General features: G+C 41.7%; 1 protein-coding gene across 3 annotated transcripts in view; it reads left to right on the forward strand.

Annotated features, from left to right (window-relative positions):
- The window catches only part of ANO1 (anoctamin 1), a 108,667-nt gene that overhangs the window by 10,649 nt on the left and 72,058 nt on the right, over window positions 1–25,960 (forward strand). For all 3 annotated transcript variants that reach the window (XM_074997449.1, XM_074997450.1, XM_074997448.1), the window contains one exon: window positions 23,234–23,412. In XM_074997449.1, the coding sequence (XP_074853550.1) occupies window positions 23,234–23,412 (179 nt within the window). The remainder of the gene's footprint in view (window positions 1–23,233; window positions 23,413–25,960) is intronic.

A 25,960-nucleotide genomic window follows, 5' to 3' on the forward strand; every position in this document is an offset into this window, starting at 1 on the left:
TCTAATCCACAGTACTAGCATTTCTTTATAGCCTCTGTTTGCAAATATATCTTACATAGAAGAATTGTTTCCTTTTTCTCTTCTTAGAAGCCTTAATATGTGTTGCTTTACCTACATCTGTCCTTAGAATTACTGTGTACTCTTTGCTGTGAAACAGAATTTCTGTGGATGTCAATGAACAAGGCCTTGTGAAAATCTTCTTCACAGGGGTGAAATAATCCAAATCATAGATTCCAAATGTCTAGATAATGAAATGAAATAAAAGTTAGAAAGTTGGACCAGCAAAACATAAAGAAAAGTTAGCTTCATCTTCAGACCCATGCTTGAGTTCCATTTTCTTCAATGAAGTTCCCCTGTAAACATCAGCAGAATTTAACCACGATCACTTTAATTCAGTGTCATGGGGCTGCAAGTTTACAGGAACGTGGAACTCAGTGATGTAACAGTAGAATCTTATTAGTGGGAAGCCTGAATTTATCTATCTGAACAGCTTTCTCTGTGATCAGTAGGTGTTCTACTGATCACAGAGAAGCAGACTTGAAATTATTATTTTACCTTTACAGTCATTATCAATACACTAACAATATTTGGCAGGGGGCAGAGTCTGAGAAATACATTTCAAAATGAAAGCTCAGTTTGTGGCATGCCTTGGAGGCTGACTTAAATCAGCCAGGGTGCAAGCTCCAGCTGGGCCATCCTTACATTGGGCAGCTTCTGTAGTTTTACCATATTTGACCTTTCAAAAAAAAGGACACCCCGAGGGGGAGTGGATCTGTATCTATCAACTTGTGTTGTGTGCTATACTATAGCACATGAGCTGATAGACACAGATATAGATACATTCCCTCTCAGGGGAGTTTCTTTTATGGTAGCCCTCGTTCTGGGTAAGGTAGGCTACCTGCTTGCCCTGGCCTTGCAGCGTGCCTGGAAGTAGGTGGCATGTACCTCTGTGCCTGGGGAGGGTGGAGGGGAAGAGGACTCCACTCGCCACTCCCACCTGCAGGCATACCCTCACACAGACCTGCTGACTGGTGGGGCAAAGGATGCAGGTGTCTTCATTTGCATTTTCGATTGCCCTCATTTGCATTCCACTTCTGAAAGCGGAATGCAGTGTAGACACAGCCTGCCAGAATACAAACGTTTAGTTGGATGGCACAAAGCAGAACGACTGTTCCCTGGCAATGGACGAGTATAAACGTTTTTTGCACTTTAGATTTTTAAAACACCTGCTGCAGCGATATCAGCCTTTCAAATCAGTTGTCAGGAGCACAGAACTGCCCACACAAAATCAATTAGGGTTTAAGCCTGAAAGTTTTGCAGGCGCAAAAAGCAGCGTTTCTGCCTACGTTCCATTTAAAAGAATAGGTAAAATGAATAAATTCTTCATAAACTACCTGAGACTCAATCCTAATCAACAGAAGAATATGCACATTCAACAAGAATCCGTTCTCCTAGCCAGACTTTTTCAGAAGGTGACACATCCAGTCAAGTGGGGTTCGGTTTCAGCTCGAAACACTGGACAAATTTCAGCCCTTACCAAATGTAATCACATTGCCCTTTTGTTTCACAGCAGATTTTGGAACAGAATGTTTACATCTTGCCTCTTCACCTTCTGGCTGCTTCTGTTTTTACTGTCTTTTTTTAGGAATGAATTTTAAGACATAAAAAAGATGAAACTCCAGGAGATAAAACAGAGACAGAAATGGAGGGGGAAGGAGACAGTGTAAAATAAACTGTGCGCTGGAAGTTTGCATTCTGTCCGGAACCTGAATTCATTTTGGAGCAGCCACATTATTTTTAACATCTATTTCTCCATTTGACTCATCTATTAGCTTTTTTCCTTGTTTTATCATCTATGTGACACCCCGCCCCTGTGACATAGAGGGGACATATATGAAACAGACTAACCTCAGTGAAAGACAGCAAAATGCAGCTTTTGTCAAGCTTCATGTGACTTGATCAGTTTAGCAAAACCAAAATCCATCTGCTTTTTTTCCCCCTAATAATGTGGCAGTGTTGCAGGGATGTGGGAGATCAAAACAGAAGGGATGAGAAGGGGGAACATGGTCCCAGTGAAACTCAATGAGCCAGTTTTGGGGTATTTGACACCTCTGTCTACTGCCAGCAGCTGAGCAAATGCAGACAGGTTTATAACAGTATAGCTGGGGGGGGTGAGAGTTAAAAATCATTTTTCCCATTGGTTCACATGAACTGCTTTGAACTGGAACAGATGTGGATTTACAGAACTATCTGTTCACAGCAACTATTCCATTTATAACTGCAATTTTCTATTCAGGTCTTTATCATTTTAACTTATTTTGCACTTCCACATTCTGTTCCAAAAACCACCTAATAAAATATCCTTACTTGGATGGGTTTTCAACTTGCATTCAGGAACTTTGGAAGTGCTGCTCCTTGCATGACTTTACAACAGCAACACACTTCTGTTTGGTGCTTTATTGTTAGTCGTGATGGACTGAGGAGGCAGTGTTTTGTTTTGGGTCTGGCTTCTGTTTAAGGTGGGGTTCAGAATGCTGGCTTGAGATCAAACATGGACCAATCTGGGTTCAGATCCAATGGTACTAAAAGCTCACAAAATGTTTCTTACGATATTTAATCTCAAACTGGTTCTTTGATACCTCTGTTTATTGCGGGGTGTTGAAAATAAATCCCTTCTGGATTAGGATGCAATCCCTAACCAGACCAGTAATGGCAGATTCAGACCCAGGGATTCAAATCCAATTCCTCTGGAACTCAGGAATGTGTGTGGATGATAGTTCAGAAGAACTGCTATTTTGTTAAACTCTTCATTAATAAAATTCAGCACTGAATGCCTTCCTTGTTACAAAAGAACTTAAGGCCATACTGGGTAAGATCAATGGTCCATCTAGACCATTATCCCATCTCCTGACAGTGGTCAGTGTGAGATGCTTCAGAGGGAATGAAGAGAGCAGGGCAATTTATAAAGTGATCCACCCTCTGTCTTCCACTTCCATCTTCTAGTAGTCCGTGATTTAGGACAACCTTATCACAAGGTTGTTTCATAGGTCCACCAAGGGCTATTAGCTAAAATGGTCAATCTGCCATGAACGTAGGTGATTTTTTTTTAAACATAGTTATACGTTTGGCCTTCACAAACATACCTTGGTAATGAGTTCCACAGGTTGGCTGTGGGGTGAGTGAAGAACTTTGTTTTTAAGCCTGCTGCCTGTCAATTTCATAGTGTGAAATAGCCCTCTCTCCCCTTGATTTGTATATTATCTGAAGGAGTAAATAGCACTTTTTTTCTCACACCAGTCATGATTTCAGTTCTTTTTCCAAGCTGAATATTCCCAGTCTTTTAATCTTTCCCAGAAGCTGTTCCATACCCATAATAGTTTTCCTTGCACTTCTGTGTATGTTTTCCAGTTTAAACACTATCTATTGACACCTCAATTTGTGATAGTTCCTCACACTTGTCACCAAAAAAGAATAACCCTGGTATGGGAATCTGCCTCATGTCTTCACAATTCATTCTCATAACATTTTCTGTATAGTACATGGTGCCTTTCTAATTCCTTTGAATATGTTCATCAGTACATCTCCTGTTGATAGCACTAGAAGAGTCCATTCCACAGATTGGAATAGAAAGGTTTTCTTCCTAAATAACTGTCCCGTCCAAGTACCATCTGTTACAAGCTTTAGCCCTTGCTAGATATGGGTGCAACTGTGAAATTCAGGTGCAAAGTAGCATTCAGATTTCAAATATTTCCAAGGAAGTGTTTCAAGAGGAAGTTTTGGATTAGAATTTCCAGTTTTATATATATTACATAGGCCCTGATTGCAAAATTCAGATCAAGACTTAGGTCCGGATATCCAACTCTCACAAAGTTCATTGGTGTTTGGACTAGGGCCGTCTCTAGTTTGCTCATTCTTTTTCTTGAGCCTTTTATCCTAAAGTATTCTGTCCCTGCTACAATTAGAATCCTTTATACTTTTCTGATAAAATATTGACAGTTACTTGCTGTTTGTTTACATAATCTCTAATGTAGGCAATTTCATGAGTATACATTTGTTTGATGGGCCATTTCCACCTTTGTTTGTGTTATTAATGCCTGTTGATTTTATCCTTTAAGCAGAAATAACTTTAGGTGGTCTGGTTTTAGTCTAAGACTTTGATATCTTTCATTTGGAGCAAACAAAGGTTTTAACCTGAAGGAGATAGAATTAGCTAGGGAAAAGTAATGTTCTTCCCTTCAACAAATAAATCAACTCCTTCTGTGATGCAGGAGTACATACCCATGTAACAGTGTGTATAGTAAGGGTTAGCAGACATATCAATGGAGGGAAAATCTCTGACAAGTATCAAGTATGTCCCCTGGTGAAGTGAACTCTGTTAGCAGACAGGTCGGTCACGTTTATTCCCTAATCACTTTTGACAGTAGGCAGATAACACCACAGAGTTTATTTTAAGGAAGGTTGTTTAGTTTTTTGTCTTGGGTTTTTTTTTTCCTCCAGTTACTTTTTCCTTTTTTCCCCTCTCCCTCATTCTATAAAAAGAATTTGGTCATTTGTTTTAATTTGAAGTATGGTTACATTTGGGGAGGAAGCAATGAACACAGAACTGTTGAATTATATCCAAGGTGTCAGACCTCTGGCTATAGGAGCCCTCCGCTCCAATGGGTTAAGCAGACATAATTCCCGTTTAAGTTAAGAGGAACTTTGTATGCTCAGTGACTGTAGAATCTGAAGCCCTGTCCAGGGATGAGTGTATACTCCTGAGTTATCTGTTCTTCTGCTTGCAGGGAAAGGAAAACATTATTTTCACGAGGCTCCTTTCTGTATAAAATTGTATTTCTCGTACAAGGGAGGAATAAAGTATTGGTTAGATCCAGACATCCCTACTGAGCCCCAATTCACCTTGTTTGCCATGAACTCTCAGTTGCAATCCCCAACCTCTCCTGAGCAGAAAGTGAAAATTTATGTTCAAACTTGCCAAACTGTGTGATAGTTTTACAATGGGAGTATTGGCAGTTATTCGATAACAAGTAGGATGTCTTCATGTCACCTTCCTATAAACTAGCGTGTCAATACAGGACATTTTGTTCTTTGGCACATAGGAGAATGAAGCTAGGTTTCCAAAGAAAGATGCTAACCCATTTTGTCTTAGTTCTGTAAACCTGGGTCTTGTGGACTTGGTGTTTTCAAGCCCATGCTGGAAGGTCCCCCCAGCATGGTAAACCTGAGTGTGCAATTGCTGGATGTCAGTCTCAGAGCTAACATGTGCATGCTGCTTTCCGGCTACCTTCTGACTGAAATTTGTGCTTGAGCTGCGTTGTACTGCAAAATGAGAGTTCTTGGGCCTGAATTAGAGGGACTTGGATGCTTACCCGCTACCAGCAGGGGTCTGGACCAGAGTGCTTGCTCTCCCAAGTTAGTCTGATTTGTGTGTGAATGGAAGGGGAACTTGAGCTCAGACATGAGTCAGAGCTTGGGCTTAGTGCAGTGTGGAAAATAGATGCCGATATTCATTGCTTTCATAGCTCTACATTTACTGCCGTCAGTCTCTCCATAACAATAAACTATAGGCTGAGGAGCTCCAAAAAGGCACTGAGTGCCCTCTGCTCCCCTAGATTCCCACGGTCAGAGGGCATCTGGATGAAATAATGAGTCAGTATTAGGCAGCTGTGCGACATGGAGCTGATTAATGTATTCTGTGGAGAGCAGGGTTGTCTCACTTGGGAGAATGATCAAGGATTCAGGTGCAGTAGAAAGATAAGAACTCATCTGGGAATTGCACAAAAGAGACAGTTCCTCCTGAGAGGCTGAGGTGGGAAGAAGGAGCTGGCCAGAATTTCAAAAGGCTTTGGGTGGGATTAGAATTTTGGTGAATCATGGTCTCTTGTAGGTTGTATTTTTCCAAAGAATTTATTACTGTTTATGCAACAGTGTATATGCTTCCAACACTTGCAGTCGTAAAAATACTCCAATGAATATATATTCTAAAGATGAGCACAATGACTACATGAACATGAAAGGCAAGTTTTGTTTGGATGTTAACACAATTGTCACACTGGATTAGACTCCCCAGTCTCTTGTCTGAAGCTCTGTCCAACACTAAGTGCTCAAGAAGAAGGTGTAGGAAACCAGGCAGCAGGTGGATAAGGGTTGACTTGCCCCATTGGAAGTTTCCTCAAAGCCCCAACAGATAAAGCATAGTTAAGCCACAAAGCATTAGTGGTTTGTATCCCTTCTAAAACTCATGTTTGGTATTGTAGTATTTACTGTTCCAACTCTGGATTTTTTTTTTTAATCCATATGAATGTTCAACCCCTTTTGAAAAATCTACTAAGTTTTTGGCCTCAGTTGATGTCTTGTGGCAATGAGTTCCACAGGCTAATGCACACTGTGTTAATAAGTTTTTCCTTTTTTATCAAGTTTCCCTTTGCTGTCTTTGTTTCATTTAATATCTCCTTGGACATTCAACAGATTGCAGGGGTTGAGGTGGTTAGGAGCGATTTAAAGGAGCAAAGAGAATATTCATTTGGAAGCTGCTTCACTGACTTCTGTAACTGGAAGAACAATTGGCAGCCAGATCATCAGCTGACATAAACCAAAGTAGCTCCACCAAAGGCCATCTATAACACTTGAAGATGTGGCCCAGAGTCAGGAGTGGGCAAGGGAAGTGGTAAAGAGGGAGGCATGGATGACAAACAAAATTTTTGTGCTGTTACAACATACACATTCCTTCCTATTGTGGCAGTTCGAAAGTAACGAATAAATATGAATTTGCTTTGTTTCATTTTATAGCAGCACACTAAGGAATGTAGCTGAACGTGCACAGAAGAAAAAGGGTGGGGGTGATTCTTATTTAATACTCAAATTTAAGTAAATCTTCACTTAGTAAACTCACATTCTTAGTCTTTTAAAGGGAAAATCCTGCCTTCAGAGTTTTCTTGCATCCTCCCCAAATGTTTCTGTTGTAAGGGGATCTTCCGCTTTATGGGGTAGTGCTCAGAAGTTGTGTTGAAACTTTTGTGTCAAAAAAATACATGATCAAAGTTATGTTCACAAAAACAGGGAAAGCAAAGAAACCCAAAAGATAACGGCAGTAGGCCAGTTGTCACGTAACGTTTTCATTTCAAGTATCAGAGGGGTAGCCGTGTTAGTCTGGATCTGTTGCAGCAACAAAGGGTCCTGTGGCACCTTATAGACTAATAGAAAAGTTTAGAGCATGAGCTTTCGTGAGTTAACTCACTTCTTCAGATGCTGCATCTGAAGAAGTGAGTTAACTCACGAAAGCTCATGCTCTAAACTTTTCTGTTAGTCTGTAAGGTGCCACAGGACCCTTCGTTGCTGTTTTCATTTCAGTTACTGGAAAACTGTGACAAAGCAGGGCACATGGAATCACGTTTGTGTGCCAAACTGGTAACAGCAAAGTGTTGTAAGATTAGATTTGTGCTAGTTTACTGATCTAGATTCTAGTTAGACAGAAGCTAATCAGAGGAAAAAATAGGATAAATAAGGTGATACAGACATTGACATACTGCAGAGAGAACAGCAGGATCTGTTGTTTCACCTCTTGTGGAGCTGATGTGGCCCTCTTCTTTGCTCCAGCCACACTATGTTCCTCTTTTAGAGGAGACATGCAAATAAGGGAGACTGAAAATTCAAATGCATCTCTGATTTACAAATCTCGTGCTTCATTTGCATCATCTCTTTCGATCGCGTTTCCCAAAGAGCCTTTTCCAAAAGCAAAAACAGCTGTGCAGACAGGGTTCCTTTGCGGAGGAAAACACCATTTTCGAAAGAACCCTCCTTTCTAGTTTTTCAGGCAGAGCTGTAGATACCTTACATGCAAAGAAGATTCACCTGAATGCTGAAGAGCTAGAGGAGCCAATATAGAGAGAGAGAAGCAACAATACTCTAGCATAGGCTAGTAAACCTACCAGCATAAATACAATAGTGCAGCTGGTATATACATTGTTTGTGACACCTCTGAGACTTTCTTGTGTCTCTAGCCTTTCACTCCTCCTTCAGTGATACCTCTCTCCTACCTCCTCCTAGAAAATTTTTACACTAATAGCTATGTATACAACATGTAATGCTAAAAGTTCACAAACTGCTGCTGCTACACTGGTACTGTGCTACAGTGGAAAAGAAAAGCTGAGTATGTAAATCCTGAATATAGTGCTTTACAAGGGAGTAGCTTGTAGTCTCCACAAAATAATAAAGCAGTCATGTAGCACTTCAAAGACTAACAACATTTATTAGGCGATGAGCTTTCGTGGGGCAGACCTACTTTCGTTTTGCGAAGATACAGACTAACACAGCTACCTCTCTGTCATTACTCAGCTTGTAGTCTGTTAGTTTTTACCCTTCTGTTATCCACATGAAAATAAAACCATGTAATGATCTCCCTGGTGTAAATGAAATTGATAGTCATCAAATTATGTTTCATGGTGTGTAAGGGGAGACTCCTGCGAGAGGCTGTTAGCGAGAAGAAGCCAGACAGGAGACCTGAAAATAGGACTCAGAGGCAGCAATATTACAAATGCACAAATTCATAAGCCGTTTACAAAGGTTCTGTGTGTCGAGACCTTGCGAACACAGAATCAAGGAGTTCTTCGTAGATGCTAAATGAAGGGGAGAAGATCCATGTGATCTTAATGAATTTAAAAGAATAAATGGAAGGAAGGAAACTCTCCAGAATAGTCTTCTGTGCTCTTGCACTTCAAAATCATTGGTTCTTATCTCATAACATATTATTCAGTATCCACAAAAATTATGCACAAATTATGTGCAAATTTTGCATAGGAATAAGGGAAAAGTATTTCACTAGCAGAAGGGTGAAGCAAGGGAACAGGTTACCTAAGGAGGTGGTGGAATCTTCATTCCCTAAAGGTTTTTAAGACCAAGCTTGACAGCCCTGGCTGTAATGATTTAGTTGCTCCTGCTTTGAGCCAGGGATTGGACTAGATCCCTTCCAGCACTAATCTTCTATGGTTTCTTTGAATGCCGCAGTTACTGTATGGTAAGTGCTATTCTTTTTTTAAGCCTTATTATGGAATACTGTGATGGCACTTTTGTAAGCAGCCGCCAAGATGCATGTATTTCTGGCCCTGTCCACATAACCCTGAAAGAGATGATGGGCGTGTCTACACTAGCCCCAAACTTCGAAATGGCCACGCAAATGGCCATTTCGAAGTTTACTAATGAAGCGCTGAAATGTATATTTAGCGCTTCATTGGCACGCGGGCGGCCACGGCACTTCGAAATTGACGCGCCTCGCTGCTGTGCGGCTCATCCCAACGGGGCTCCTTTTTGAAAGGACCCCGCCTACTTCGAAGTCTCCTTATTCCCATGAGCTGATGGACACTCTACCCTAGCTATAGTGGTGCAAGGTCTCCCTCTCTAGCCCTTTTTTCTGGGATGGGGCACAAGTGCTGGAACTAGTAGTGCAGGGGGTGCTGAAACACCCCTGGCTTGAAGTGGTTTCCATTATATACAGGGTTTACAGTTTGTTTTAGTAGTTCTCAGTACCCCCAGACAGGAGGAAGCTTATTTTATTAATAGGCAAATATAGGAAGTAGCAAGACCACAGCTCTCCCTCTGGCTATGTCTACACGTGCACCCAACTTCGAAATAGCTTATTTCGATGTTGCGACATCGAAATAGGCTATTTCGATGAATAACGTCTACACGTCCTCCAGGGCTGGCAACGTCGATGTTCAGCTTCGACGTTGCTCAGCCCAACATCGAAATAGGCACAGCGAGGGAACGTCTACACGCCAAAGTAGCACACATCGAAATAAGGGAGCCAGGCACAGCTGCAGACAGGGTCACGGGGCGGACTCAACAGCAAGTCGCTCCCTTAAAGGGCCCCTCCCAGACACACTTTCATTAAACAGTGCAAGATACACAGAGCCAACAACTAGTTGCAGACCCTGTATATGCAGCACGGACCCCCAGCTGCAGCAGCAGCAGCCAGAAGCCCTGGGCTAAGGGCTGCTGCCCACGGTGACCACAGAGCCCCGCAAGGGCTGGAGAGAGAGTATCTCTCAACCCCCCAGCTGATGGCCGCCATGGAGGACCCCGCTATTTCGATGTTGCGGGACGCGGATCGTCTACACGTCCCTACTTCGATGTTGAACGTCGAAGTAGGGCGCTATTCCCATCCCCTCATGGGGTTAGCGACTTCGACGTCTCGCCGCCTAACGTCGATTTCAACTTCGAAATAGCGCCCGACGCGTGTAGACGTGACGGGCGCTATTTCGAAGTTAGTGCCGCTACTTCGAAGTAGCGTGCACGTGTAGACGCAGCTTCTGTGTGATTAAACACTTAAGCTGTGCCACTGGGAAGCAGTGGTTTTAAAAGTAATATGATGTAACTGTGTTGAAGATCTGGTGGATTAAATAGACGTATACTAACAACTGAAAGGGACCGGTCTCTAGTCTCGTGTTTCAAGTGTCCTGCCCTGTTAATGGGATCTACTGGTGATACTGCTTAACTGTTCGAAGACCTGATTCAATAAGCAGATATGTAAGTTAAAGCAAGTGAGTCAATGAAATTCCTCGCATATGTGAAGTTACACGATGCAAAGACTCCATTCGGCAAGGTAATTGAGTCCATATTTCAGTGGGGCTCAGATAGGATGGATGATCGCTTAGGTTTTAAAGAAAAAAAAATGTATTTCATAATCCATAGAATGGTAGCATTTACATGGATTATTCATACAGCCTACATCTACACTAGAGAGTTTTGCTGACAAAGCTCGCAGAGCATCCACATACAAAATGCACTTTGGTCAACAGCCTTCTGCTCTCCCCCATGAGGCAGAAGACCTTTCTCGAAAGAATCTTTGACAAAATAGCCATGTGGACACATAGGGAGCGGGGGGCTCTGTTGACAGACAAGGCTTCTGAGTCACCAGGCAGCCCTGTCTGTTATGATTCTGGTCAGCCATTCTGACAAGAGAGGGCCAGGTAGTCAGGTCACTTTCTGTGGACAGAGAGGATCAACAGAGCGATCCACTTGTGGCTGCAGTCTGTCGACAGAAGTTTTGCTGGAAGATCTCTTCTGATGATGACTTCCATCTACAGATCACTATAATGCAGACATAGCCACAGAGTAATTCTGGTAGAATACATTGTATTAGAGTCTGAATTTTTAAAAATCCATTCTGCTTCTTTCTGTGCATCTTATTTAGATCTGGATGAAGTTTTCTCAATTTTTTTATATTTTTTTCAATTCAGAATTTTCCTGGAATTTTTGTATTCAAAAAAACAAAGGAAAAGTTTTCAATAAAACTTCCAAAGTTCTGCATTTTTTAACTAGCTCTAGAATTCCTACGGTATTTCAGATATTTTTATATCTACAATATCCCAGAGAAGCAACACCCATTATTTATGCCCCCATTATCAGAGCATGGAGCTTCCAATAAAATTCTTCAAGTGATTGAACATGTCCAGTCCACAACAGGAGTGTACGTGTCCATTGCACTAGACCTGGAAATTCTTTCCCCTAGTGGTATCTGTCAGGGCAGTGCATGTGCCCCTAGCACTCTTGTGCCACTGTACCATGTATATAGACCAGGGCTGCCCCCAACCACCCTCAGTTCCTTTCTGTCTGCCCAGGATCAGTATTCAGAGCATATCACCTCTGAATCACCAGTATTCAGAGCATATTATGTCTTCCACTGCAGGGAGTTTATCTCCCTTCGATAAATAGGGAGCAGTAATCGTTAGAATAAGTTAACATGGCTTCCCTTGTTGTTCTTGAGTTTTGCATTTCTTTTTGTTTTTTATGGTTTCTTTTTCTTTATTTTTTTTTTTTGGTGGGGGGCGGTGTTCAGATTTGAGCATCAGCTCCCTACTGTACAAGCAGGCCCACCAACAGAGCAAGAGGCAAAGGGACAAGTGCCCCCAGACCCAGCAATTTGAAAGGGCCCAGGCTCCCAGCCACCACTGCTGCTGCTACTGCTAAGTATGCCAGAGGCCACCCTTCCACGCACCGTGACCGCTGCTGGCCCCTGGGTAGCACCCACGGACCCACCCTTCCTTGGAGCTCCAGAAAATCAAAAAGGAGAGCCAGGAGGTATGACCTCAGGCTTCCTGGGCCATGACTTACAGCTGAACCACAAAGGCCACTCCCCTGACCCCCAGAGCCGAACCTCCAGCCCCAGCACTGGATGGCCAGAGTGGCCCTAGCACAAGAAGAGCCCTTAGCTCCCCTGCCCCAGCCTCTGACACCACAACAGAAGGCTGAGGAGGGCATGGGGGTTTCTGGGAGAGGATGGGCAGGGCCAGGTGAGGCAGTATGGGAAGGCAAAGCCTTCCCTTGCCTATGATATCCACCACTCATGATGCTGCCCATGGATTATACCACTCCTTAGTGCTTCTGAGCCTCACAACAGTTAATCCAGAACTCTTCACACATGGCAATGTTTTCCCATAACCAATACATAGCCCTCAAGATTCTAAATGAGAGTTTTGATGTCATCAGTGCGTCTAGGTATTGTCACATCACATCCCTCTTGATGATGCAACATTGCTTTACTCAGATGATACCCATGTTTGATTGTTCAAAAGGTAATCAAAGGATAGAAAGATCCATCTTTAGGGTGTGAGCAATGATGTTACTGCGAATGAGGTCCGTAAATCTTGGAATTGTTTGGCCGTCCTCAATGATGCATGATGGTTGATTTAAAACGACAATTAATGTCAGACAATAGCTAGTTACTTGAAAATAAAGAGAAAACAACAAACAGCAAAATCAATGAGTCTTATTGCTTTTTTTTTTTTTTTTTTGAAGGAGAATGTTTTCACTTGCTCCAGTGCTTCAATATTTAAAGTGTCCTCCAACTTGATTGTTGGGCTGGTGTGTGAGATACCATCCGAGACTCCAGGGCTAATATAATAAATCATCCAAATGCAATTTGAATAAAGAAAAGAGCCAAATTAGGCATTAGCATACCAGAAATGTGCCACATAATCAGGTGTCTCCAGCTATGTCAGTATGAACCTAAAGTATAATTTTTTAAATAATAAAATGAAGGTAATGAGTTGTCTGTCTTCTGTTCCTGTTGGTATCTGATTTGCTGAATCTTGTTTAGCAGGATGGAAGCCAAACCCTGCAATTGTTCTCGAAGATCTGCTCAGGCAGAGTTGGTAGAAAAACAATGGGATGTGACCAGCTGAAAAGGACTCCTGACAGTGCAGTGTAGGAAGCCTCACTGCAGGCTGCAGCAGGTGCTGCAATGTGAGCTTTTTACACCTTTCACCTGGCCCATATTGCACGGTGGTAACAATGCTAGTATACCTGTATGTGCTTTTGTGCTAGAATGCACTCAACAGCAGTGCTGCTGGCCATGCTCTGTCTCAATTTAATGATGTAGAGATTTATGTATCCATCATCAGGGCACCTCCTTCTGTAAGCCACCATTTTACTCCAGTTTTTTCAGGCTATGGGAGACACCCAAGCAGATGGCCTAAAAATGTATTGCCAGCTTTTCTTCAATTCAGTAGAAGTATTATACCTGTCTGCTAAATCCAAAACTTACAGCAATGTTTATGATGGTACCAATGTCCTTTCCTGTGTTTGGTCCAAAGGGCCAGCAGTGGTAGGAATGATCCCTGCAGAGACACAATCAATGAACAATGTGTGAATTTTGAAGATCTGCTCCAAACAATTTATTTTTCTGAAAATAAGTAATAAGAGTTAAATATTAAGAAACTCAATTCAAGGCCACATAAGACAGAATCAGGCCCCATAAAGAAAATAGACTAAAGAATTTGAGGTTTTGTGGGAATATTGAGAATTTTGCCCTTTAATTATACATGTATCCTGGTTCAGCCATACAGTTGCTTGATACCATTTACTGTTAAACAGTGCACACAGAGGATGGCAGTATTGTGTATTTGTGTGTGTGTGTGTACTAGATATGTATACTGGGACCAAAAGTGGCTTTAAACCACCTTCCGCTATGTTCTTCCATCTCCCTCCTCTCTCCAGTTCTGGATCTAGCCAGCTGGAACCCTGTAGCTGTATGTATTAATTCTTGAACTGTATGCTTTTCAGATCAGGAGCATTGTCCTCCTATGCTTATACAAGAGCCCAGTTGGAGGAGGGAATATATTTTACTAGACTGTTTTCTGTTGGTGGAAGCATTACAGAGAACTTCAGGTCTGGAAAAAGAAACAAGTGTTCAATCCAAATAAAAAATGAGTCTGATTGTTTCACATAAGACACATGATGGAGATAACTTAGGATGAGGAGAGCGATAAAACCCGCTTCAGCCAGGGCTGCCCTTACAATTTGTGGGCCCTACATGAGTTACCTAAAGCTGCTAATTTTTCCCCACTTCCTCCCCTCACATCACTTCTGCTGGGGCTCAGGGCTTCCCTTGCACCTTCGTCCCACCATGGCCTCCCTCGTGCCCCCCTTTCACAGTTTCTCTAGAAGACTGGGGCTTCTCTGAGGCCAGCGCAGAGCCACAGTGGCTGAGGGCTTCTTTCCACTGTCAGTGTGGCAGGAGGGAGCCCTTAGCTGAGTGACTATCAGGACAATACTGTGGACAGAGAAAAGGCAGCCCTGCTGCCGGTAGCCGAGAGAGCAGCCGGAGTGAAGGGGCTGGGCCAGACAGGCACCAATGGATGGTAGTCAGGACCCTCCAATATCCCATGAACACACATGGCTGCATAGGGGCACCCGGAAATGATGTGTATCCAAAGGACAGCCCTGAGGAGAGTGCAAGGTTACTGGGCAACAGAGGGCTGTGGGTTTGTTTTTCGTTTTTGTTTTTTCTTTTTTTTTAAAAAAAAGGTGGGGGCATGGGTGGACATTAAACCTGTGTCTCTGTTAAGGCCATGGTTTTCAGTGTCAGGCAGATTTACGAATTTAAATTCCAAGGCTTATCTTTTGAAGGGCTGGTGAAGGTTTCCTTTAAGGATGTGGACCAAGAGGTGAGATATGATCACTTCATGGAAAGTATTTGCCTATAGATGATATGGAGTGATGTGTTTTGTATTGGGAGTTTTCTTTCTGTGAGTTCATTTGAGAGCCTCCTCATTGTCTGGTCTCCACCCACATGATCATCATCAGAGCATTTGATGCACTTAGTCAGGTACACCACAAGTTGTGATAGGAACACATAAGACCTATACATCTGGAAAGGTGTATTGTGGGGGTAGGGGTATTGATCATCATGGCAGTGGACATATGTCTACATGTTTTCATCTGTTGTTTTGCTTGTCTGGTGCCATTTTGAGTTATCTCTTGGTCAGCAGAGAGCTCTCTGATGTTGGAGGGGCAGGAGAAGGGAGTTAATATAGAGCAATGGCCCTACCAGTTCTATCACACCTGTTCTTCTTTTACCACTGTTGGTCCATTGCATTACATCATATGATATCTCTATTACAGAGCCAAAACCTAATAAAATATAAATAGCAACAATAAAGAATTCCAAAAATCCAAAAAGTAAAGAAAAGAGCATGTGAATAGTTTCAAGGGCAATGGCAGCAAACTTTCTACATCAAGATGGAAAAAATTTCTCCAGTAATGACACCAGCTATTACTGTTGCCCTCCACTTTAGTCAAATATAGCTATTAATAACAGGACAGTGGCCAGGTAAAATGAATTTCTTTTCCATTTTCAAGCCACATTGTCTCTCCATATATAGTAACTTGAAAGGCAATCACTTTGGTACACTTTTTGAAAAACACAATTACTGACTGTTAGTTTTCATTTCAGCAATATTAGCACAGACATAAAAAAAACCTTTTAGCTATCAAATAATGCTTGGTGCTTTTGAAAACAAGTTGAACATATCAGTATGGAATAGAAACTATAAGGAGTAAAACAGAAAAGTTTGCAGATTGTTGTAGAATTTCTATTTGGAATCATAGATATGCTGAAGCAAGGTATCCAAAAGGAAAAGAAAATAACCTCTCTAAATATTGTGATAAAAACACAATTAACATCATACGGAATATTATTTTGAATCACGTTTGTAGGCTTGGAGAGCAAAATATTAATGTTCGATTCCATTTTTTCCACTGTTTAATTTTCTTTCTGCGCTATGACAAACATTTACCAGATAAGTGAACTGGAGCATTTACTTACTATTTTCTTTAAAGCAAAACTGTTTTTCAGATAAATAAAAATAGAAATAACATCTCAAACTGTGGTGGAAGTATATAAACTTAATCCCATCTTAGAAGGAGGCTGTGACAAGCAGAGGGAGAAAGAATCCTTCTTTAAATTTTTAGTGTGAAACCCTGGCTCCATGAAGTCAATGGGAATTTTGTCCTTGTCGTTGTCTTCAATGGGAGTCATGAGTGCATCCTAGAATAAATCCACTGATAAGAACACAACTCCTGCAGGAATTTTATTGGGAAATGGTGGCAAGAAATGTGCTTGCCCTTTCCATATGTCTTCATTTGTGCATGGCTGCACCTCTCATTTTTTCTTAGAATAATAATTGCATAATAATTGCAATTGAGTAATTGAGTAATAATTGCAGAACACACAGGCTATGTCTACCTTTTCATTTCTCTTTCGAAAGAGGCATGCAAATGAGGGAAATCAAAAATGCAGATGAGGTGCAGATTTACATAGCTGGTGCCTCATTTGCATATTCTTTCAAAAGAGCTTCTTTCAAAAGAAGAAAGGCAGTGTAGATACGGCTCTTTTGAAAGGAAACCACATCCTCAAAAGAACCCTTCTTCCCTTTTTTTTATGGGCACAAAGGTTCTTTTGAACATGGGGTTTACTTTGGAAAGAGCTACGTCTACACTGCTTTTCTTCTTTTGAAAGAAGAATATGCAAATGAGGCACCAGATATGTAAATCTACACCTCATTTGCATGCCTCTTTCAAAAGAGGAATGCAAGTGCGGACAGCCATAGTGAACATGGTATGCTATGGTGGTCTTATTATGCTGGACTTAAAGCTTCTACACTGATTCACTGAGGTATTAAAATACCTTTGATCATGAAGAAACCGTTAATAATTTTATAGATGACGCTCTCCTCTCTGCAAGTGAACAATAAGGTCTGAGTGTGCTGTAAACATATTTGTTTAGATTCTTTTGTAACATTAATTTTAAGGTTTAGAAAGCTATTTTTCTGAATTCCACTCTAACCACAAACCAGGTTGCTGGGTGCTTATTTGAAGGTAGATACTTGGTAGTTTTGTATCTTTTCTATTCACAATTAAAGTAGGTTTTATGGGCTCAGTCCTGCAAGCACGATTTCCATTGCAATTGGGGAATGGACAGGAGATTTGTCTGTGCAGGAAATGCAGAATCTTGCCCTTTTTGGGAACACTATTGCATGGAGGCATTTGTAACTAAGCTTTGGTGTGTAGTAAGAATGATATGGTAATCATAATGGTTTCTGAGGCTCTGTAGGTAGAACTGAATAGGTGAAAATATCTGGTAGGGCAAATCTTGTTTGATTCTGATGTCCTTTGGGACTACGCTGTCAGGAAGTGGAGAAATGGGGGTAATTTGGAAACAGGACAGGCCTAGAATGACTGTCCAGCTGTGGTCATGCACATTCTCCTGCCTACCTGCAGAACTCATGAGATTCTCCAGGTCTGGGGACAGAACCCACAGCACGTTCCAGGAAAGGCAATTCCCAGCTGATTGATGCAACAATCAAGAAGAAAATCCATGAAGGAAACTTTTTGGAAGTTTCCTGTCTTATCCCTTTCTGTTATACATAGGATTAGGGTAGTATCTCTTCACACAATCTGTAAACCTTCCTGTGAGATTCCCTGTTTATTGTTGCTGAAGCCACCAGAACTTGACAGAATAGCAGAGTATATGTATAGCTGATCCTTGTAAGTTTTCATAGTAGTAAACATGGTTATTTGGAATCTGTGTGGTGTTGTCATGTTCTTAATGTTGTGTAGAAAGCAAAGACACAACTGTTGTTTTAAAGAGACTCTGCCCAGCTCCTGTAGACTGTACCTTCTGCTTCCTAGTCAAGGAGGCTGAGATGGAAAGTACTTAATTTCGGACGGCTTTTAAGGCAATACCCTGTCCACCTATTTCTGGAAGCATTTCAATCGGTTCTAAATCTCTGAAATAACAAAAGGATGTAACTAATTGCCAGAGGCATGTTTATTTCATGGGCAAAATGGCACATTGGTCAGTTATATACAGGGTTTACAGTTTGATTCAATGGCACTTAGCACCCCCATTATAAAAATTGTTCCAACGCCCCTGTAGTTTGCTGCTGTCATCAATCATCAGTAAATTACCTTCACCTCCAGAATAAACCAGCAGCAGAGGGATCATGATTCAGAAGTCTGGGTCATAGTGTTCTGTGGCTACTACTGGTGTAGTTATGCAGTGTATGCCCCAACCCTCTCAGGACTGTGCCTAAAGGTTCCATCTAAGCCAGGAAGTAGTAGCAATTTCTAAACTTAAAGGTATTCAGATAAGTGCAAAGATTTTAGAACTCAAGCAAAATAACTTATTTAAACATTTTCTAATCTAATCAGTTCTGTTTGATTTGAATTTTGATCAGTGGTTTCCTTACATTGTTTGAACCATTGTTACACTTCCCTGGTGTGTTTTTTTTTTAAAAAAAAAACAGTGTAGGAGGAAACAAAGCAATAGGATCTGCCCCCAAAAGCCCACAGTGTTATTAGTGTCTTCTGAAACTTTTCAGCTGAGAAGTAGTGGAGATCCTGCCACATCACTTCTTTTGGGGAAAGGAAATCTCAGGATCCAGAGTCAAACATCCTGGAGTGCAGAGTACCCCCAAAATAAAGATGATGGTTTGCACCAAAGTGCTTTTACCTTTTATGCCAAATTGCAAATTTGAACTGTCTAATTACACACAGGTTGGGATTTTGGCTAAATGGCTTGGATTGAGCTATCTGATATTAAATTACATTCTGAAATAGAAAATGACTGCAAACTTGTTCTAAATAGGATTCTGTCATAAAGTAGTCACATTTCACGTTTTCTAGTAGTCATAATAAAACAAAGTATTATGTTTCCATACCTACTACATTCACATTTCTTCTTTCATATATTGCCAGGTTACTGATGTGCAAACACAGATGTAAATATGTATATTAACAGATGGGTGATTGTTTGAACTCACATAATAGCATTGAGTCATCTGGGCAGAGTTCCATTTCGATCCTGCATCTATCCAATTGTAGGTTCAATTAATTATGTTCAAAAATGCAACCTCCCAACAAATCAACCTCTTCACTCAATTAACCAGTTCTAACTTTCTCTTTATTTAAGCCTTTACCCATACGAATATTTTGCTGCACCACTGTATTTTAATTTGTTTTAAATTTCTTGAGTAATCCTAGACAAACACCCATCAGTTGACAAATAAGTTTTACAAGTGCTGAAGCATACATAGGTTCTTTAAGTTATGAAAGGAGTAATAATCTGCTCTTGTGATCCTGTTGAACTCAGAAATCTGAGTGAAGTCACTGGGATTTTACCACTCACAAGAAATTCAGAGTAGTGTTCAACATGTGCTAATAACCATTTGAGTTCTACGTAGCTAGAAAATGAATTATTCATCCCTTAGGAGTCCCCGGCTGAGCACAGGCACCTCACCTTCATATATGTAGGTCGTGTGTGTACATATATATTTTCATGTGGGTGTATATGTGTGTAATATTGTGACAGACTTCTGGCCAGAGAGCCTGAGCCAGAGCACTGTCATGGCAGCCCCACCCAAAGAAGGTTATAGGAGCCAGCTGAGCAAACCCAGCCCTGATGGCTGGCAGGTGTGAGCCTGGGAACAGTGGGGTTACACAAGGCAGCTGAGAATGCAGGAAACAGAAAAAATGGAGAGAGGAAGGGGAGGAGCCCGGGGCATGGAAGGTTCTGCTCCTCTTTAGCTGGATAAGCAGATGAGTTTCTGTGATGGACTATATATATAAAAGGTGATGAGATGTTACACATAATAGAAGCACAAGTGCCTAGAACTGGAGTGGTCTCTGCTGACGGTATGAACAGAATGGGTACTAGGGACCCAGGAGCGTAAGAGGACCTGCTACAATATGAATGATAAAAATAGTTCCATTCTATAAAGTTGCCCTGAGCTTCCCAGTCAAACTCTCATTTAGTCACAGCTCTACGTTCCCGCCCAAAATTCTTTTCTTGTTTGAATTCGTTATTCATTTGTGATTTCCTAAGATTGGAGATCTATGCCCAGATGCTGGAGAAGTGTGCCACCTCAGTTCTTAAGAGGTGCTACTCTCCTTTATCATCGGGACATAGATCCCAAACCTTAGCAAATCACTAATGGCCTGATGAAATGTTTCATTTCCACAGAGATATTATAGTTGTGCCACAAAAACTGAAGTAGTGTGGGAAATGTACCTCTGTTCTAAAGTAGGGTGGAGCACTGCACCAGTATTCTGAAGACGATGGGAATTCTAAGGGGTCATACTAGCTGGATCCCATAGCTCAAAAGAAAAGTGATAGCTGCCCACATCTTTGACAAACAACAGAAATAGGTGAAGACACACACATATGTCTTCACATGCTGGATCAATACTTTCACTACAGTAGAGCAGTTAATTCCTAAATATCCTTCTGTGGAACTCATTTAAGCTTCCAAGGAATCTGCAACATAATATAACATTCACCTTCTAGCCCTGGCTGCCCAGCTTTTACGTGAATTTTGAAACCGCTAGTCTCCATTGAGGTGGAGGGGGTAGGACCCAGACCCTTTAAATCCCCACCAGAACCCTGCAGCTTAATCCCCAACCTTGCCCCTTCCTTCTGAGGCTCCCACCCCTTCTGGGGGCCCAGAAATGCCCCCATCCATCAAAGTCTGTCCTCATCCTGTTCAAATTGGTTAAAAGAGTATATACAGTTTTTTGAGGGGTTTTTTGGGCAGGCCTTTAATTCTGCTATGGAATTCTCTTGTATAGAATATTATTGTGGCAAAAAAATTCTTACAGCTGAGCCAAATCTGAAATAGTAAATTTGGGTTTGGCTAAAGGTTGGCAATGTCAGACTAAGCAAAGAATTCATGAAATCCCTTAGCCACCTTATCCAGAGCTACACATTTTGTAGGCGGTGGCTCAGGGACTATGTTTTCTAGCATATTCTAAATAGGGCTGAGCACATGTACTGTCCAGTGACAAATCATGACACTGATCACTGACTTTATGGACTCTGCAGGTGCCATGTCTGTTCTTTGCTCTGGAATTGATCTGGATACATCTAAAACTCTAAGAATTTGAAGCATACACATCTGATACTCATACAACACTTTCTCATTCTGCCTTTTTCTCAGATTTGGAACAAAAAATGACAAAACAATGGCTTTCAATTAAAATGTAAAATTTCACAGGAGTCATACCATTTCTCTACCATCCAGCATAGGATAGGACCTGCCACTCCCTGGGAGTTAAGTGATCTCCTCTAAACTGACTCTTATTCTCTTTCTTTACCTTTTCTGACCCCTATGTTACTTTCTGTGGTTTCATCTGTGACCTCTTTTTCAACCGCCCGGACTGTTTGGTGGAGTCTCAGAGAACTGCTCTTCTTGCTTTTCCTCCCATCCATCAGAGTCCTCTCCTTTTTGCAGTCAAGAAAGAAATCAGTCCAGTTCATAAAGATCTAGCCCTGAGAGATCAAGCATTTACTCCTGCAATGGACTTCCTGTATGACCTCAAGCCAGTGCTATACACATTGAGTTACAAGGAATTTTAGGGATCCAAATATGCATATAGTGGGGCTTACAAAGCACCTAACTTTCCGAGCACTAAAATCTTACTAGGTGGCTAAATACTTCTGAAAGTCTGGTCTTCAGTCTCTCTGTGCTCCATGCCTCACCTGTACAATGGGGATAACCACACTGATCTACCTCACAGAGGGGCTGTGAAGATAAATAGATTAGACATTGTGAGGCGCTCAGATACTATGATGAGGTGGCTGTGTAAGTACCTCAGGCAGAGTGGAACTTTTATCTATGGCATTGCTATCCCCTTCCTTGGTTTTGACCCTTTTTTTCCCCCTAGCTCTTTCACAGTCCCATCTTTTCTGAATGTAATATTGGCTGTAGTTCTTCTGAGTCCCCTATGTTCTGTCTTCAGTAATGGCCCCCCTGTACTCATCCCCACCCTGCCCCACTCCCCTAGAAGAATTTCTGTTTTATAGGCTCATCCAAGGACTTCTAGAACCTTACTTTAATTACCAGTCCTTTCTTATCTTAATCGCCCTGCCTCTTTTTGTAAAGAAAATACTCACCCCTGCCTCCAAGGTGCAAGCTGTGAGCAACGCTTCTGCAGAATAGTCTTAGATGGGTAGCCATGTTAAGCTGGAGCTTCAAAAAACAAACAAACAAACAAACCACCAACCCACACCCAGCAAGCAGTTCTGTGGCACCTTAAAGTCCAACAATTTATCAGGTAATGACTTGTGATGTGTAAGACCAGCTTCTTCAGAATTATGGGGTAGAAATAAGCAGTAGGGAACTCTGAATCAGGGAGAGGGGAAGAAGAAGGAGGAGGAGGAAAAAAAAGGTGGGAGGAGGAGGGGGATCAGCTATCATTAAGAGGCCCTCATGGAAGAGTAAGTTAAGTGGGATGAACAAGAAGTCCTGCAGCACCTTATAGACTAACAGATATTTTGGAGCATAAACTTTCCTGGGCAAAGGCCCACTTCGTCAGATGCAACATGTTGCAACACTTGCAACATGCAAGTGGGATGCAGAACTCACATTTCATACTCAGGCTGTACTGCAGTTAAGAGTTAGGCTAGGATGTGTGCTGTTAAGTATATCTCTTGTACAAAACTGTACCCCTGGTATGGTGTCCTGGCCGTTTAGCTAAAATGTGCGGAGTCACTTATAATGAAAGAGGAAAAAAAATTCTAGTGTATGATTGGCAAATGGCATGCAACCTCTACTCAGCTGCTAATGTGCAGAATAACTTTACATTTAACTAAAATACAGTCAAATCCCTAGGGGACCGAGAAAAGGCCATTCATAAATAAATCTTGAGCTTTAATAAGCCTGGGTAGAAAATGATTTAAGTAACTATCCAGAGGGGAGCTGGAAAGAACTGAGGGCACAGTCAGAGTAGCTGGAGGTAAGGCTTAGAAGGGAGGGACAAACAAAGGGTGGGAACACAGAAGGAAAGAAGGAGCAGGGAAAGGCAAGAACTGGTTATGTGTCAGACAGCTATGACAGTGCTGGGCGGGATTAGGACTGGGATGAAAGTGTTTAGACCAATCTGTTCCTTTTTCTTTCAGACACTGAAAGTGCATTTCTTGGGGTAGAATTTCTGCCAGAAGGTCGTGGTGAGGCTGCGAGCAAGACTACAATGAGGGTGAATGAGAAATACTCCTCTCTACCTAGTGAGGAGAAGGGGATACACATTATCAACATCAGAGCTATTGAAGATATCGGGTATATCCAGCATGAAAGTACAGTGAGTACAGAATTTATTGGATAGTGTTTAACTTTTGTGTTTTGTACCCTGCTCCTTACTCTGGAATCCAAGTGCTTCCATTCTCAGCACCGTCACCCAGCTGCAAAAATATATATGTATGTCTTAAATATATGTGTTTGGGAGCTCAGATGGTGTAAGTTCTGCACTGTTCTTTGTCAGAGGTGAACAGTAACCAGCGACCACAGTAAGGCAACTTTGAAGGGTTTGTGTTGGCTTCTGTACAGGAGGAAGGGAAACAATGCAGGATCCTAATTTTAGCCAAATCCTATAAAATGCTGCTTGTTCCCAGATGTAACAAACCAGCAAATGAAGCAGTGGCAAGTTTTTGTTTTGTTTTGTTTTAATTTGTGTGGCTGTGTCAGAGAGAGCTTTTTGATGTCTAAAAATGTGCACCCAAAAGCTACACACCTGCTTACATTTGATAATGTCCCACCAATAATCTACAATATAGATACCTGTAGTCTGAATGGGTTTTCACTGTCATTCATTATGCTTTCCTTAAATTTTTTAATTACATTGTTTTGTATCTTAAACATCCCTAGAATAATTTCTAAGTGTTGTGATGTAGATGTCCAGGTGGTTAGGTGTCAGTAACATCACATGACACGTAAAAGGTCAAAATGTGTAGAGGGGTAATGCTACCACTGCTGTGACATTGATTAGTGTTTGCTTGTATTCATGTATCTGTCTGCATCCATATGTTGTTTCTTGTCTGAGATCATAACTTTTTATGACATCCTCTGTCCTTTTTCTCCTGTTTGTACAGCACCTAGTACAATGGGGTCCTGGTCCATGCTTAATGTTCCCTAGGCATTATGGTTATACCTATTATTAATAAGATTAATAGTAGATGAGGGAATAGACACAGGAAAAGATTGGAACACAAATGTTAGCTGATGCTATTCTGTTTGCAGTATGATTTTCTGTGTCCCACAATGGGGAAAGAATACTTAATTGGAATTGGCTTGGGAGTGAAGAATAGTCAGAACATGAACAGCCTCCTACATGTGGGTGTTTAAAGATTAAATGGTTTTTAGTGGTTTTTCCATTAGATTGAGCAGCTTGATCCTCATTTGGTGTAAGTCAGCATAGCTCTGCTTCTTTCAGTGTGGTCAAACTAATTTATATCAAATGAGGATATGACCTGTGAGCTCCTTAACTCCAAATTAATGCAGTTTTTGGTCTGGGAATTTGCTTAGCATTTTAATACCATTATAGGAAGACACAATGAAACTGTTTATTCTCCTCCAAGTGCATAACGGACTTTATGTGACAGATTACAGACATGTAGCCGCTTTCTTAATAGAATGGCACCAATATTACTTTCATGCGGTACTTGCAAGCTTCTTAGAATCTTTCCACCTTGCCAATTCAGATGTGATTTCATGATATCCTCAGGCTTCAGTCATTTGTATTGAGGCCAAGTCTATGTACTCCTAAAATCCTTAATCCATCAGATTTTACCGCAGTGTAAGTAGGACTCAGGGATGGTGTGGGGGTGAGGGAAGGAAGCTGAAGGGGGGGATAGGTTCTCAGCAGGAATCCTTACAGACAGAGCTGAGAGTCTCTGTCCCTGGCATAGATATATTAACTCAGATTTGTGTTCATAAGCTGTAGGGTGGGAGTTGTTTGTGTTTCCATGCCCCAGTTATTTTAGCAATTTCTAAAATCAGTTAGATTCTGTCCTGGGCTTAGAAAATGAAATAATCGCATGTGCTGCTTAAATTGAATCCTTTCAATGCTTATAGACTCCACAGATGATGACGTGGGCATGAAAGCTGTACAAATGTGACTCTATTTGGGACTGAGAGAGGAAGGAGCCATATTTTTTGTACCGTAGAGCACTGGCACATTTCTCTGCTTTTTTGGATCCTCAGTGCAGTTCCCATTCTGTTTCTGAATCTTGGTACTGTTCCCATGCTTTTTTGGAGCACTGGTGCCCTTCTGAAACCCTAGCAAATCAGTACGGAATGACTCCAAAATTAAATCCTCTGTACTGTCCAACAGAAGCATATGCATCAGAGTACATCAAACAGTCTCTGGAGTAAAACATGTTTTCAAGTGAGTTGACCATGCTGTTTGGGGGAAATAACCTGACAAAAACCGTTAAAACATTTGTAACCCTTCTGTTAATGCCAGATGCCTGCCAGAAGGGCCGGGTTCAACTCTTGTGGGGTTCTCCTATCAAGGATACAACCAGCCGGCTCGAGCCCCCACCCAGTGGCCTGGGACAATTTCACTCCCGTGCTGGGTGCCTGTAAGGCGGTTCTCCCCCCCGCCCTTGCAAGCACAGAGTCTGAGATAGCAATGGCTTGTTTAATGACCGTAACCTACCCCAAGGTTACAGCGACAGATGCAGTATATCTCAGCACAGAAGAGACAAAACCCCTTTTACCCAGATACCATCCCCATATGTAGTAGAACCCAGTCTCTTGCTGGGGCTCTTGGCCCTTTTCCACACACACACAGTTACAGGGTGTACCCTCTGCGGTGCAGTCCCAAACTCAAAGCCCACAGATACATCACC

The sequence above is a fragment of the Carettochelys insculpta genome, chromosome 6, assembly GCF_033958435.1.
Source record: "Carettochelys insculpta isolate YL-2023 chromosome 6, ASM3395843v1, whole genome shotgun sequence".
Classification (NCBI taxonomy): Eukaryota; Metazoa; Chordata; order Testudines; family Carettochelyidae; genus Carettochelys; species Carettochelys insculpta.